Genomic DNA, 15,607 nt, shown 5'->3' on the forward strand with positions numbered 1-15,607 from the left:
ATATATTTTCAATACAAAATTATAATTTGCTGCAGTTTTTTGTGTTTAATTCCTATATAACGTTAAAAATTGTTTCTCTACTTTTAAAAAATCATTGACCGGTCTTAACAGACTGCTGTAGCTTCTTTTTTTAATGATCAATGCTACCACATCTCGTATAAATGGTTAAAAGAAAAAAGTGCAAGCGTTTAGGTTTTTAGTTTTACTGAATTTCGCGTGTCATGTATTTGAGAAAGATATCTCAAGTAAATGAAATTAGTACTTTTCAGCAACCGTGATCTACTTTTCAGCAACCGTGATCACGGGCAGACGAGATGCCCGTGATCACGGTTGCTGAAAAGTAACCGAAACGTCGGGAGTATGTAGTTTTTTACAAAAATAAATCACGCGTAGTTTATCTGAAAAATACTACTTTCATTAAAATGAATAAAACTCGCGAAAATCTTAGATCTCATATCTCAAGTAGTTTTGAAAGCTTTTTGATTTTTTTATGATAGACAGAAGTCGGTAGAACGAGTTTAATGATTAATTTTAAATTAAGCATTCTTATCATCTGGAATTCGGTCGATAACAAGGAAAGTACATGGTGTCTTGGCTTCCTTTCATGCAAATATTTAGTCGAGACATTGTAGTGGTGTAGATCGGAGATACTGTATTTAAACTTACATTTTATACGTTACAAGTCTTAAATTAAATTTTGACCTTAAACAAAAACACTGACTTAGAATAACACTTTATGAAATCAAATGAACTAAAACAAGATGTTATTAGCAATAGTTTTAGTTATTGAGTTTTAAGAATTAGTAGCAATAGTTTTAGTTATTGAGTTTGAAGATAACGACATTCCGCAAGGTAACATTGGAGAATAGATTTTCAAGAAGATTATTTTCCCCTTTCTTATTTAATTCTATATCATTCTTCGGTCTCATTTTCAACATCAAAATATTTATTTTTATTTTTCACGGATCATTAATTACCACGAGAAATTAAGATGTCAAAAACATTTCAATGCCTTTTCAAGATAAACGTGTTGGGTGTCAAAAACGATTGAGTAATGTGTTTTGCTGTAAATGGTATTTATTGAGGATAAGTTCGTACCTTCATTATTTTTTACTTTTCTGTAAATCGCTTAAAAAGTTATAAGATTGATCATTATAATGAGACAATAATCAGTAATATTTGAACAACTTTACAGAAGAAGAAACATTACTAAACTAGTCATATTTTATCTCCTATTTTCTTCTTCTTTACATCACCAAGAAGAAATAATACTAAGAAAACTTACTAAAATATAATGTCTTTCAGAAACAAAGGCGAACCAGATGAAATCTATGGATCACTGCTGACAAGATGACACCATCTGGCCTGTTGATATTCAGTTCGTTGCTCACTAGGACGCTATGTGTCATCGCACCTCAAATACCAGGTAGGAGTATTTGTATTCATTTGTGGGTACATACTACGTTTATTTAAACGATAGATTGTTGAATTAAATGTTTACAAGTATTTGCCTTTCCACCTGCAATCATAATAAGATATCATTTTATGATATTGTTAGGGCTATTTACTTATAAACGTGAATTCCTTGTATTACTGATTTGTTTGCTTTTTTTGTGTAATCTCTACGTGGATGTTTTTATTTTTATACCTTTTTCTGTAACAAATAGTTTAGTTAGTTAGATTTTATCAATCGATCTATCAACAGCCTGGTACACACATTTTTTAATAAATCATTGATAAAAATTGTTTTTTGCTACATACTTACTTTGTGTAATAAACAATTACAATAAACAATTTTATGAAAGATTCCAAATTTAAATTTAATGTTTTTTTTTTTGTTTTCAATGTAACAGTATTTATGACCAGGCTAAATCTATATTTAGTATATCATTATTATCGAAAGTAACATATTATGGAAAAAGAAGTTCACTATACAACAAATCTCGAATTCTCATTAACTCATTCATATTTTGTTTACATATATCCAAAGGATGCATACGTTTGTCTTGTTGTAAACCACCAAAGCCCCTTACGAACCCAAAATTCCCATTAAACAGGAACTAAAGCAGTTCAAAACCACATTTTCATAATAATTGCTTATCCTTCTATATAAGTGATACTCTAGGAGACCATAAATAATCATACTTGGATTGTATATAACGACTTGGATTGTTAGTTAAATTTCTGTGAATAATAAATATCTACATATCTGTATTTTCAAAAGCTTGGAGCTTGTCTATTACGGTTAATAATTAATACTAAATTTTATTAAATTTAATTATTTTATTCATTAAATAATAATATCAATGCGCACTCTACACATTATGTATGTGAAATACAATAGCTTACGTAACTACATCCACATAAAATATGTTTGTTTAGTTTCCACTCACATAAGAACAAACCCGGAAATATAATTCTAATGTCGCTTAAAGCATGATATATTCCTGCATATGTTACGAATTTATATAATAATTTTTATGTTATAATTAATATCGTAGAATCTTTATAAAGTCATTGACAAATAATCTTTGTTTTATTTTTATTTCATTGTAGAGTACGTTATTCGATGAACAAGGCTTTTATAAATGCGAAGCTACATATTTGTCTACTCTTCGATTTCAAGTTACTGGGGCTAATAAAATATGAAGTGAACGAAATAAAAAACAGACTTTTTTAATATGGGTCATAAGTATCGCTATGCGGTATCAGTAATTTAATTTAACTTTGCCGATAGAATTATAAAATTTTATTACTGGCCTATTTCATAAAATTGTCAGTTTATTAAATATTGTACGTGATGTTAGCTATTTTTCCGATACCGTTTTTAAACCTGTTATGGGTTATGTGCATATCTTATATGTGTAAACTGATAATCTGCAAAACTTTGAAATTGATCTAGAATCACATTAAAAATTTTCGGTTACATTTTATATTTCGCAGAGAAATTAAAATCTTATCTTTCAATATAAAAACATAGATATTAAATTCTTTTATTAACAATTAGATTATATTTCCATGACCGAAGGCAAGGGAGGGAAAATTGAATTAATATTTGTTTTATCCACACCAAATGCTGCAGCATCCAATTTGTTAGTAGAAGCAAATTTAACGCAAAACAGACCGTTTGTCTCAAAATGGTTCATCCCCTTCAATATAAGAGTGACTTTAAATTTGCTTACGTTTCCGTTCGGAACAAATTTAAAAATAAACTGTCTATTTCTGTTTCGTTTCCGCTTGTCATTTTGCAATTTTGCCCAAGTGTTCTTTTATTTATTCTCTTCCGGATATTAATGTTAGTGCTGACCGTGTTAAAATAGATTGGAAAGATATATTAAATTTTGTTAAAGTCTGACCACTATACAAATAAAAAAATATATATTTGAAGTATGCACACATAGCATTTTACTGTTTAAACTTGTACTAACATATTGACTTATTTTATTTTAAGTCTTCATTATATTAAAAGACTGTACTTCTTATGGACTTGATTTAAGAAATATAATAAAAAGTTTATGTTCTAATCTATTTCCTAACACACTTTCATCATACTTTTATAAACAATACAGTTTTATTGAAGGTAAAGTAAGCATAATAATAATGTCACCCTCGGCTTTGCTCTAGATTTCAAGACCGGTGACAGAAAAGTCATAAATACTCCATTCTGGCACGAAGTTTTTACGGAAGTGTACGAAGAGCAAGAGGAAGAAGCAACCACTACGTCAGAACCTCTGCCATTCTTTGAAGATGATGCGTCCACTAATAACGTGACAGCTCAGATGGGAAGCAGAGTCCACTTGCATTGTCGTGTCCATGATTTGGGTGAAAAAACGGTAATGATCTCTTAAAGTATTTAATCTATTATTGACATAAGGTAAATGATATGAATTTTCCAGATATCCTGGGTTAAACGTCGGGGAGAAGATCTTCATCTACTTTCGTTTGGTCGCCACACATATTCTGCAGATTCAAGATATTCCTTGGCGTTTGAGCATCCTAATGATTGGCGGTTGCTTATTCAGTATGTGAGTGAAAGAGATGAAGGTTACTATGAGTGCCAGATATCTACACACCCACCTCTAGTTAGAAGAGTTCACCTCACAGTTGTCGGTAAGTTACAAGTACGAATAAAAAAAAATATGAATATTTTTCAAAACACACTTTTTTATTGTGGTATTTTTGTATTAAAAAAAAAAAATATTTGTCAAATAAGAAGAACGAAATTATTTTTATAACGAAATAATATAAAGTCATGTTATAAAGTAAATTAAACTAAATGAATAAAATTAAATATCATGCTGAATGCAATTAAAAAAATATGGAATCTCTTAAATTGAACGTAACATAATTAAAAATTAATATACAAAAACTAATTAAGAGCTGAATAATGCATATTAAGTGTAACCATTCTAATTTTATTTTATGTCCAAAAGTGGTTATGATGATTTTGGTTTAATTTGTCATTTAATAGACTGTTTTATTATCAGTGTAAACGAGGATATCTCTTCTTGATGAGTTTAACATTATAGTAAACTTTGATTTCTAGTTTAATTTAAACATTTAGCTAGTTATAGTAAATTAATATAGCGTACAAGCTGCTTCGTTAACTAAGTTAATAAAGTATTTCAATTTCAAATACTCTTAGCCTATAAAATTTATGGAATGATTATTATTTATCTAATCAATATAAATTATTTAATGAGACAAAACATACACAAACAAAAAAAATTATATTTTAATATAATTTGTATATTCGAGTATGGTGATGAAAATAAAAATATTTACTTATAATAAGCGACATCAAAAGTTACAAGGTTAAATTCCGGGTACAATTCTGGAATAACCATGCTAAGCCCAAGCCGAAAAACAGTGGAATGGCACGGAAAAGATCAAAGGATAAAATTAATTCAAATAACTAAAGGACTAGAGCCAGTTATTTCCTTATTCACCTGCTGTTTTAAAATGCTTTGTTGTCTGTTTTTCATGTGTAGTTGCTATCAGAATTCCAAAATGAATTTAATACAAAAATTATTCACATTTAACTATTATTGTGAGTGTCATCAACTTATGTTTTTTATGTAAAAGCGAATTAACACAAACGAATTATAATTTAAAATGAATACTCATTACAGAGTATTTTAAATGCTATCCGTTGGTACTATTATAAAAAAAATTATTAATAGAAATGTGAATATGTTTCACGTTTAGTGCCAATAAAAGTGTGTGTGAAAGTTATGACGGTGTGGATTTGGTTTATTTGAAATAATTTAATCTTTTAATATAAAACATTTTACATAAAAACTAACGTTGTACATTTCATATGTATCGTTTCGTGTATTCTTTTTAAAAAGTTTTGTTTCACGTGTTCATATCATATCATATCATATCAAGTGTGAAGTAATGAAGTAGTATTTTTTTTACCACTAGATAATATTAATACGGAACCTACCATCGTATATTTTACATTTATAACAGGGTCATACTGCTTTTTTTTGCCTTTCCCTGTTTTCCAACCATCGGTCAATGGATTTTTTTCATTAGTATTTACTAGTGTGCAATCGAAAAAAATTGGATTGGAAAAATTTCAAGCGATCATTTATTTATTTATATATAGTTGCCAAAAGTTTAATTGAATTTAGAACAATATAATATTTTTGGATTTTTTCCTGTTTTCATAATTTTATTGTTCATGTTATGAAAGACGAGAACGGGAACAACGAGATTATAAAGAAATTATCTTATCCATTCCAATCTTACAAATGTAATAATCATATTACTCGTCGTAACCCCTTAATAGAGCGTAACACCTTTCTCATTTTCCTATAGCATTCGGCAAAATGCAAAGAATATTTCGTTTCATTTCCTTTGGTTACTTTTCATTTAGTTTTGTATAAGAATTAATTTTATTCGGTTCTTAGTGATTCGAAGCATAATATAGTTTTCCAATATTGGTAGCAGTTTTAGTACGTATATTGCAAACGGGACCGCTGTTCAGCTATAATTACCATAATAGTAGTAACCCGCTTAAGAAACAATATGATAATTTTGTGAGATAACAACAACTAGTTGGCTATGTAATATTTACAAATGCACCAATTCAATTTAAATATTGACACATACTTTCAATGCGAAATAGTTTACTACGGCTGCAAACTGAGATGTGCAACACGTGCTATAATTAATGGATACGCCGCTCATTCGATCATAGCTCAATATGTATTTTTAATAAGAATAGGTCTCCTTGTTTATGTTAATGGAAAAATAATAATTGCTATTCTTTCCATTTCTTAATAAAATGTTACGTCTCAAATATTAAAGCTATAAAACAAGGTACATAAATACGTTTCAAAGTAAAACTAAATTTCGACCAATAATAAAAGATTGTCAAATCATATTTATACACACAAAATTCTAACCTTAGTAAAAGGTGAAATTGGAACAGTGATTTATTATTTTTATTTTTTGAAACACTTAACATCTCATTATTACTTGTTCATAAAAACGGATAACTCTTCATAACTGAATAATCGGTCATGTTATGATAAATTGATTGCAATAAAGGAATAAGTATATAAAGATCTGATTTCACAGCACGTAGCTTTTTCATAAACAGTGTGGATAAATTAAAAAAAAATATATATATACTCGTAGTCGTGGTTGCCTGGAAGTTAAGGCCCGCCTCTCATGCATGAGAGCGTGGGTTCGAAACCTGACAAGTACCAATGTGATTTTTTCAGAGTTAAATTTACTTTCTAAATGTATATAGACACCACTGAGAGACGATGAAGGAAAACATCGTGAGTAAACCTGGACTTATAACTTCAAATTATAAGTTTGAATTTGACATCCGCCTTGAGTAACCTAACCTTATCCATGTGGGAGAAAGCCTTTGCTTAGCAGAGGGCACAGATAGACTGATGATAATGATACACACTCGCAATTATATATAGCCCCATAACTTATTTTTTTTCTTTACGAATAATAACAAAACCCAAAAGTTATATAGCAAATTTCTAAATGGAAATTAATTTATTATATTTAGAAATATATACCGGAGTTAAACTACCAAACTAAATTGTGAGTTTCAACTGAATTTTGTTAATTCTATTACTATTTACTTTACACTGCAACTGCGAGTGTCTAACTATTCACTTTTGAAGTTCACATAAGCAGTGGTGGTTAACACAAAGCATATAAATCTCCTTTGTGGGCGTGATATGGATATGTTTGTTACAGTGCTGTGTTTAACTTTGTGAAGAATGGAATAGCGAGAGTAATATGATCCAGTGAGATTTATCTTAGTGTGAAATTAAGGATGTTCATGTCATACTATACCCGAGTTTTTAAAATGTACTTTTATATTATGTAGTTCAAAAAACTACAAACAAAGACTTTAATTGAAACGAATAATTTTTCATGCCTTAATCATCGTATTTAATCAAACAGAAAGTACTAAATTGATGATCTATTACTATGAGATCTGATTGTAACGTTTGCACATATTCTACAACTGAAAAGACTTTTCTCTTTCAGGAATTAAAATTTTACTAGATGATAATATTGTTTGAACAAAACTTTAGAGATTAATAGGAAGTTGTCAAAGTTTTATAACTTATTTTTATTTTTTTTTAAAGAATTCTTTAAAAAATAGAAGTTATAAAGAAAAATTGCTGGGAACCCGAGGAGGAGACTTATAAGCCCATTTTTATTTAAACTGTTATTTTTTACCATGGAGAAGTTTTCCTTGCAATAATTATTTACCTATCTCCAGTATTTAGAATAAGATTAAAATACACAAACAAAATATTACACAATTTTTTTTTTGGTATTTTTTGAATAGTATGTTTCTCATGTTCAAATTCTTTGCTTTTCAACAGAAACTAACAAATTTTCTGTTAGTCTAAAATTGTTTCATCTAATTTTAGTGGAGCTTTAAAATAGTAATGAAGTCATTAACCTGAGATTTCGTTTTTATTATGTAAGTGTTAGTAAATAAGGGTATATTTTAAAATAATATTTTGGTAAATATTATATTGTAACGTGAATTTTGATATTACATTAATTATATTTTCGATATTAAATTTTAAACACTATCAATATTGATTTTGACGATAATAGAAATACAAAAATTTCATATAAACATTATTATTTTTTTATTTTCTTAATATAAAAGTACAAAGAAAATATTTTACACTAAGATTTTCAAGAGGAATATAATATTTTTGCTTGTTTATCACATAACAAAGGCGAACTTAAGTCCGAAACCCAAAGTTAGGTTGGGTCAAAACTAACATAATGACAATTATCAGATAGTAGTATATGGAACATGATCCGACAGCATGCATTGGCTGTGGGCAGTATCGGTTAGATAATCTGTAATGTATCCCTAATGTACTCTAATATATATAATTCAATGTATCACGCAAGCCATCAATTGATTTGGTAAACTACCGGCTATGTTTAAAATACTACCACTGAACTGTCTCTTTTAAATAATTAATATCTTGGTTTGTTTATTGTTTTTGATAGAAATATGAAGAGGTTTTATAATTTAAAAAAATAAGTTTCTATTTTGTTTCAATATAAAAAGCCAAATGTTTTCAGTCAGATCAGTTAAAAATTGTTGGTATCCTTGTAAGTATACTGATAGTAGATTCCTTTAAGAAATTAACTGATCGTTTACAAAAGCTTTAAGTTAATAATTAATATAACGCCGAATACATCGGCTGATCCATTCATATAATAAAAATTTAACGGACCGCTCTATGTACATGGAAAATTTATAGGAAAAAATATTGTTAGGACCTAAATTAACACTAATGATTGTTAGAAGTTTTGTCTGTTTGTCTGTACGTTTCGATTAAGATGTGACATTAACAAATATATTGTGGTAAGCTTTGCTTAACATTTACTTTTAATTTCATTTGAATAGGCTCATAAATAAAAAAGTTATGCCAATTCAAAATATCACATGTAATATTTAATTAAATTATTTATTGAACTTTCCTTATATCTACTATTTCTATGTACAGTTATATTGACTGAAACTTTGCTCTTTGTAATGTTGTGATTATAAATTATTTATAATTAAAAAGAGAAACAGATTTCTAAATGTAACTTGACCTGAGATTTATATAATCAATAACAGGAAATACAGCTCTGCTTATACTGGACATTCGTACACAAAAAATAAAGCGAGCAAATAAGTACATATATAAAGCGAGCCCAAAGTCGCGAAGCTGCTCATCTAAGTGATTAATAAAAAATATGGTGATGTTCTGAAGTTATATTTAAAGTCAGCTTAAAATGCAAATATATAAGTTAATATTTTCTTGGCTTATTTGTTTTTCAACATTTCTTTATAATATTCAGTAAGCACTTACAGTTAAACCCAAAAAGGGCTTAAAATTTAAAAGACGGCGTAGTCATAATGGTCCAGACTTAAGCCCGCCGAAAATTTTGCAATGGTATCAGACTAAATGAGACCCATTTAGGATGAAACTTAATAGCAGCAGAGGTTTTAACGGGCTGCGGAATGCGTGAAAATATTTTCATTCCTCGGATTTCTATCATTCCAAACAATTTTCCGTTTACTTTTTAATGTCTGGTTTCCAGTGAATCCATATTTCGTGACAACAATTAATAAACTTCAAGGTCAGGACCCCTAATGTTTCTAGCTTTTTTTTCGCACGATCATTTTTATGTGACCCTGTCCCGTGTTAACTGTTCTGCCAGCCTTCAGTTTAATGTTCAATATTGTTTTTAGAAAAGCATTATTATAAACTTTTTAAAGTAATAAATATATTTAAAAAAATGCTCCTAAATTCACTATACCATAGACCATTCACATAACTGTGAAGTCCATATTTAAGTTATATATGTTAATATTTTTCAGTACCCAAAGTTGAAATAATAGACGAAAGAGGTCGACCACTTCATGACAAATTCTACAAAGAAGGTTCTATAATAGAGCTTAGGTGTATTGTCAGCGAAGTACCTCAACCCGCGCGGCAAGTTAGTTGGAAACACGGTGGAAGACTTTTGAATTATGATACCAAAAGAGGGGGAGTAAGGTAAGTTTTTTATCTGATAAATTAAAAATTAATAAACGAAGAGGCAAGTATAGTTACCTTCATAAAACCTGATTCTTAAGAGCCACTACGGTTCAGTATTTTAAGTACGTGACCATATTGTATTATACGTGACCATATTGTGAACATAAAATGTTGTTTTAGAGTAGTTTTCGGTTCCTATCCGACCTTCCGTCTGTATCTCACATAAATCCAGCAACTTTTGCTACACCAACTGTTGTCGCGAGATCGTCTTATGTTTCAAAGAAGGTCACCTATGTTCTCAATCCAGGTTGGAGTAGTCAATATATATACGGATAGTTAACAGGTTTTCATAGATAAATTTTCATCACATTAAGTATTAACTTAGAATTTTCAAAGAGAAAGGGCAATTCTTCGTATATACGCAGAGTACCGATGGAAACTTGTATTAATCACACTAATGTTATAAAATTATTACAAAAGTAGACCCGACTATTATATTCAAATGTATATTTTAATTATATTTCGGTAGGTATTTAAATGAATTAATTAACAATCTAGTACATTTTCTTACATTATAACTTGTAAATACAATATCTTTAACATCTTTACTTTCTTGAATAAAAATATGACTCCTAAATTTTGGTATTCACAATTCAGCGATTTCAATATGAATTAATTAACTGTTATTATAATATGTAATACTTTTAAATATAAGTATTTATATATTTAAGATATATATTGGTTTTTATGTTATACCAAATAGAAAAACGTTGAACAAAAAAAAATTGTACTCGTAATTTAAACTTACCTTGCAGTCAATAGTCAAAAAAGTGTTTGTTCTAAACGTGTTGACTTGAGTATGTTCTTTTTAAAATAAAAATCTTAAAAGTACTTTTTTCCCAAAAAAAGACAAATTGTCATCTTAATGTTTCTCTGATAGAACCTATTGTCTGAAATTTAAGTTGGAGCTTCGAGAATTCTCTCTCGATATAATATTATGCTCAAATTTCTTTCATCAATCAGAAAATTTACAAAAGTCTATTCATATTTTCCCACTCCACGTGTATATAAAGTGACTCAGTTATTAACTATATAGAAATATACAATTTTATTTATTCTTAAGCCATACACGTGGAACTTGAATTCTGGATAATAATAAAATCAATAAACAATTACTTTTCGAATTCTCATTTATCTCGAAATTCCAGATTAGGAATTTAATCTATGAGATGTTAGAAGAAATGACCTCAGTTTCCAACATTCTCATGAAAATTCTCAATCTAAATCTAATTTCGTCAACCTTACCCTAGGTAATTAATTTTTGTAGCTTCTGATAACAAAATGACAGACCATAGTAATGGTAAGATAATATTAGCTAATTTATTCTCAAAATGCTAAATACATTTTAAAATAAAATATATCTTACCTTTCCTTAGAATTGTTTTAATTAATAATGTTACACGAGGTCTTTTATTTGTAACTAATTACTATCGTTATAAATCTAAGAGGACAGACGATAAATAACGTTAATTACGAGTCATTAATTCTTGGATGTTTAGTCTCTATAAATGTCTCATTCTTTTTATTCAATTACCACTTAATCTATTTGACACTGAGTGGTTTTCCCACTCGTGGTTTGATTTCATATGAAAAGATTAATCGAATACTAGCTACCGTTTGCTGCTTTAAATGTATTTATTCAGATACCATTTATTTTGAATACAAATAAAAATTGTTCATCGTTTTGTTTAAAAATCTTTAGTTCTCTTATTGTAAAGGAGCGTTCTTATCTGGTTTACTATTATGCTACAAATTGTATCCCAAATACCCATCCGATGCAGGTTAGCCGTAATCAAAGGGTATAGGAATATTAAAGTTTTGTACCTTCAATCCATTAGGCTCCAATGACTAATAAACCCAAACAATAGCGACAGAAATTGAACAGATCTCTATCTTCTGTTTTGAATAATAGTGAAAAGGGAAAACCGATTTAGTTAAGAAATTATTTGTGATCCTTTTGTAGCTGTGTGACAGAAAATTAAATTTATGAAAAAGAAAAATATACTATTATGATAATTTAACTTGCCTTTGTTAAGGCTGGATGGAACGTTTAATTAAAACGAATCTATTTCACGGCCTACCTGTTTTTGAAAGTAAAACACTGTTATCCATTAAATTGATATATCTTTAAAACAATCTGTGAGTGTAATTATTGTGTTAAAATGGTCTACATGTCTACATTTACTTAATATTTTACCAAAGATTTTAGTTTGTTTAATTATAATGTTTTTGTGCTGTATTCACATTCACTTTGTGTAACAAGAATTCCTCGCATTCTGATTCATTATATGCTTGACCCATTTATGTCTACATCCCTGTTTATTTTTACTACGATGAAAAGGCAGTCTTTTAGTCTAAGAGTTACCTATTTATATTCATTTGTCTAGAAGAGTTTGCTGAAAGCATTCACATTTTCTATTCTAGTGGTCATTGTCACAATTTAAATTACAAGACGTAGGAGTAATGTCAGGATACAGCCATTTTGTGATGTCATCACATAGTAGAATTTGAGTCATGGAAATAAAATAAAAGTATATAATTCATTTTTACCTTAATGTCTTTCCAGTGCGTATTAAAATAAAAATGTGAATTACATAATTTTTTATGAGGTAAGGACTGCTGTCTTTATTCCCTCGTTATACTCGTATAAGCTAATACTTTAACAATGCAACTCATTTTGGAATTAAATTGAGTTTTTTGAATACAACACGTTTTGTATTATTTTATAACTACATATCACCTGCCCGTGTTCACGGTTGCTGTAAAGGAAGCCAAACCGGGATTATAGATATCAGTATAATCTTTTTATGTAATGTATAACAAAACAAAGTCAAGCTCATATCTGCATTGTTATTATTCATCTTATATTTCATGTACAATAATAGCAATATAATCTGATTCTTGATAATAATAATAATAGATGAATTTAATTCATCCCAAAAAAATTTTTCGATTTTTTTAAATCTTAAAAATAAAGTAAATGATATTCCTATTCTTTTCCGTCAGTGTGAAGACAGAAGCAACATCAAATGGTGCGTTGTCTCGTCTGTACATCGCGAACGCAGTCAGAAACGATTCTGGTAACTATACCTGCTCGTTGGCTGATGTCGCAGCCTCTGCTGTCTCAGTTCATGTTTTGAGGGGTATGTATTGTATTTTAATACATTAATATTATCTATAATATATTAAAATTGGTAGAGGATTTCATCGTCAATAGATTTTTATTCATCACTGTAATCATAAATCACAAGAAGCAAATATGATTATATTTTAAATAACCAACTTGACATTATTTTCAACATATACAGTTGTAGATTGTAAAATTTAATGTTATGAAACCTTTCAAAGCTAAGAAAATAATGACTATAATTTTAATACGCTTCTTCCATTTAAAGATCAATGATAATAAATCTTGAACTATTATTATTAATAATTAAAATCTTTTATAGGTGAAAACCCGCTCGCAATGCAGCGAGGAGGTGCCTCTGTACTTCACCCCACACTGGTTTTGTTAAGTTGTTACGTTAGCTGACATTTAGTCAGCGCGTTATAATCGCGCTCAATGTAAAATACATTATAAAGTTCGTGGAAGTTTTGCAAATATACTAGATAAGTAAAGAAAAGATGTAAATACTAAAAATAAAGTTTATATAATATTATCACCTAATGTAACTAAAATGAACAATGTGAAAATGAAGTTGAAATAACTTCCCTCCATGTTAGTATTTGTTGCAATTCCAACACACTCTTGTATTTCTTCAGGCTTTGTTCCCAGTTCCTGCTCACATTGTTTTCTTAAGAACAAAGTGGATAAATTTCAAAGCGTCGTCTAAGTGCAACTGTTTACGAGTTGACTTACTTTTACCTCGAATTAACTTTGCATTTTTGTAGCAAATTGAATTTCTTCTGACCCACATTACCAAGGTAACGAGAAATAATATATAATTTATTTTATTGCAAAGTAAAATAACTATTCTGTCACCACAGCGAATTTTTGAGATGACGAGACAAAGAAAAATACTCACATAAGTTTCTACTGTAGCCTTTTGTGGTAATTGCTATCGACTTGTGTAACTGTAAGAGCAATTTAAATAATATGAAAAATAAAAAGGTAAATAAGTATCAGATAAAGTCGAAGAAATTTTTGATTTTGGTTATAAAAGACAAAAAACACAACGATATATATATATCTAATATAAACTTTGAATTATTAAGAACTTATCTATAAATTATACATACTATAAATTATACATACATACAACAATACATATACGCATACGTACAAAAAAATATTTATTGTAGCGTATTTAACTCTTCATAATAAATAGATAAATTTAATTTCAAAATCTCTAAGATCCAAGCCTTGCATTTTGCTTAGAATACTACATTTATTACAATTAGTTTGATATCGAACTCGAAATTACTTCAAGTAGTGGTTAAATTTGTAAATGCCTGCAAACCTCAGAGTTAAGATATTTAAGTCTAAAAGTTATTTGATCCCAAAACTTATATTTGAGCAAAGATGACTTGACCTTACCTTGGTAATATTTCGTTTTGTACGAGCAAATTAGTTACTCGTTTAAAAAAAAATGCATAAAACTACTTTTTAATTTCTATGTGTTATTAAATTTACTTCAATGATCCACACTAAGAGTTCCCTGGTACAGAAGTTAAGACAAACTTAGCTCTAAGTTTGTCTTAAGAAAAGACTTAACTTAATCATTCTGAGAGCATAATTTTTAAATAAATTTATCTTTCGACACTTTCGAGAAGTTTCTTTAATTTATTATTTGGTATGAAATTGGACTGCATTCTTACTTCTCGTATCACACGTCTGTAGACTGTAAAGCTATATGGTGCAAAATTTCCACATGAAACAGCTAATTAAGATAATGTAAATTGTACTTAAAAGTGTTTTACTGGTTTGTTAGAATTAAATGAATAGAGTTATTTAGTACACTTCCATGTGAAAATATATCCAAATTCTAAATGTAACTTGTTGTATTAAATAAAGTAAGGTTTTAATTATTAAAGATTTTGCATGGAATTTTTATATCATCATCAACTGTTGAATGTAATTCTAAGAGACATAACAGTTATACGTAATTTCTTGATGTATCTATAATAAAATTATTTCATATTAATTTATTACTTAACATAGTTTTTAACATTATCTCATGAAATTTTTCACATAATTACATAAATTTTCAAAACACCAAAGAAAATAAAAATTATTTTTAGCTTCTTTTCAAAATGTATATCCCTAAACAAATAAGGTAAGTCGCTTTATTTACGTGTATTATTAATTATCATTGTATGTTTTCACCTTATTTCCATGAATGTACAGGATTGCAACAATTTTATCTTGATCTTGTTTAATTGAGTTGGTAAAACAATTATCTGCTTTGATATTTGCTAAAATATTATAACGATATTCAACTTTAAATCTGTTTTAAATTCGTCTTGAAAGATTAATCAACAAAAATCTCTGA

General features: G+C 28.4%; 1 protein-coding gene across 1 annotated transcript; it reads left to right on the forward strand.

Annotated features, from left to right (window-relative positions):
* Positions 1-1,350: 1,350 nt before the first annotated feature.
* On the forward strand, positions 1,351-14,128 carry LOC116773647 (basement membrane-specific heparan sulfate proteoglycan core protein-like). The gene is made up of 6 exons (XM_032666143.2): positions 1,351-1,426; positions 3,625-3,833; positions 3,897-4,110; positions 9,896-10,073; positions 13,122-13,258; positions 13,565-14,128. Exons 1-6 carry the CDS (start codon positions 1,351-1,353, stop codon positions 13,645-13,647), a joined length of 897 nt encoding a protein of 298 aa, XP_032522034.2. The 3' UTR covers positions 13,648-14,128.
* Positions 14,129-15,607: the final 1,479 nt, after the last annotated feature.

The sequence above is a fragment of the Danaus plexippus genome (genome assembly GCF_018135715.1).
Source record: "Danaus plexippus chromosome 22 unlocalized genomic scaffold, MEX_DaPlex mxdp_27, whole genome shotgun sequence".
Taxonomy (NCBI): Eukaryota; Metazoa; Arthropoda; class Insecta; order Lepidoptera; family Nymphalidae; genus Danaus; species Danaus plexippus.

Bases quoted from the DNA above. Each gene is read 5' to 3' on its own strand.
- LOC116773647 (XM_032666143.2), top strand. From the start codon at position 1,351: ATGACACCATCTGGCCTGTTGATATTCAGTTCGTTGCTCACTAGGACG. The intron at 3,834-3,896 runs GTAATGATCTCT...TGAATTTTCCAG, and splicing joins ATGATTTGGGTGAAAAAACG to ATATCCTGGGTTAAACGTCG. The intron at 13,259-13,564 runs GTATGTATTGTA...AATCTTTTATAG, and splicing joins CTCAGTTCATGTTTTGAGGG to GTGAAAACCCGCTCGCAATG.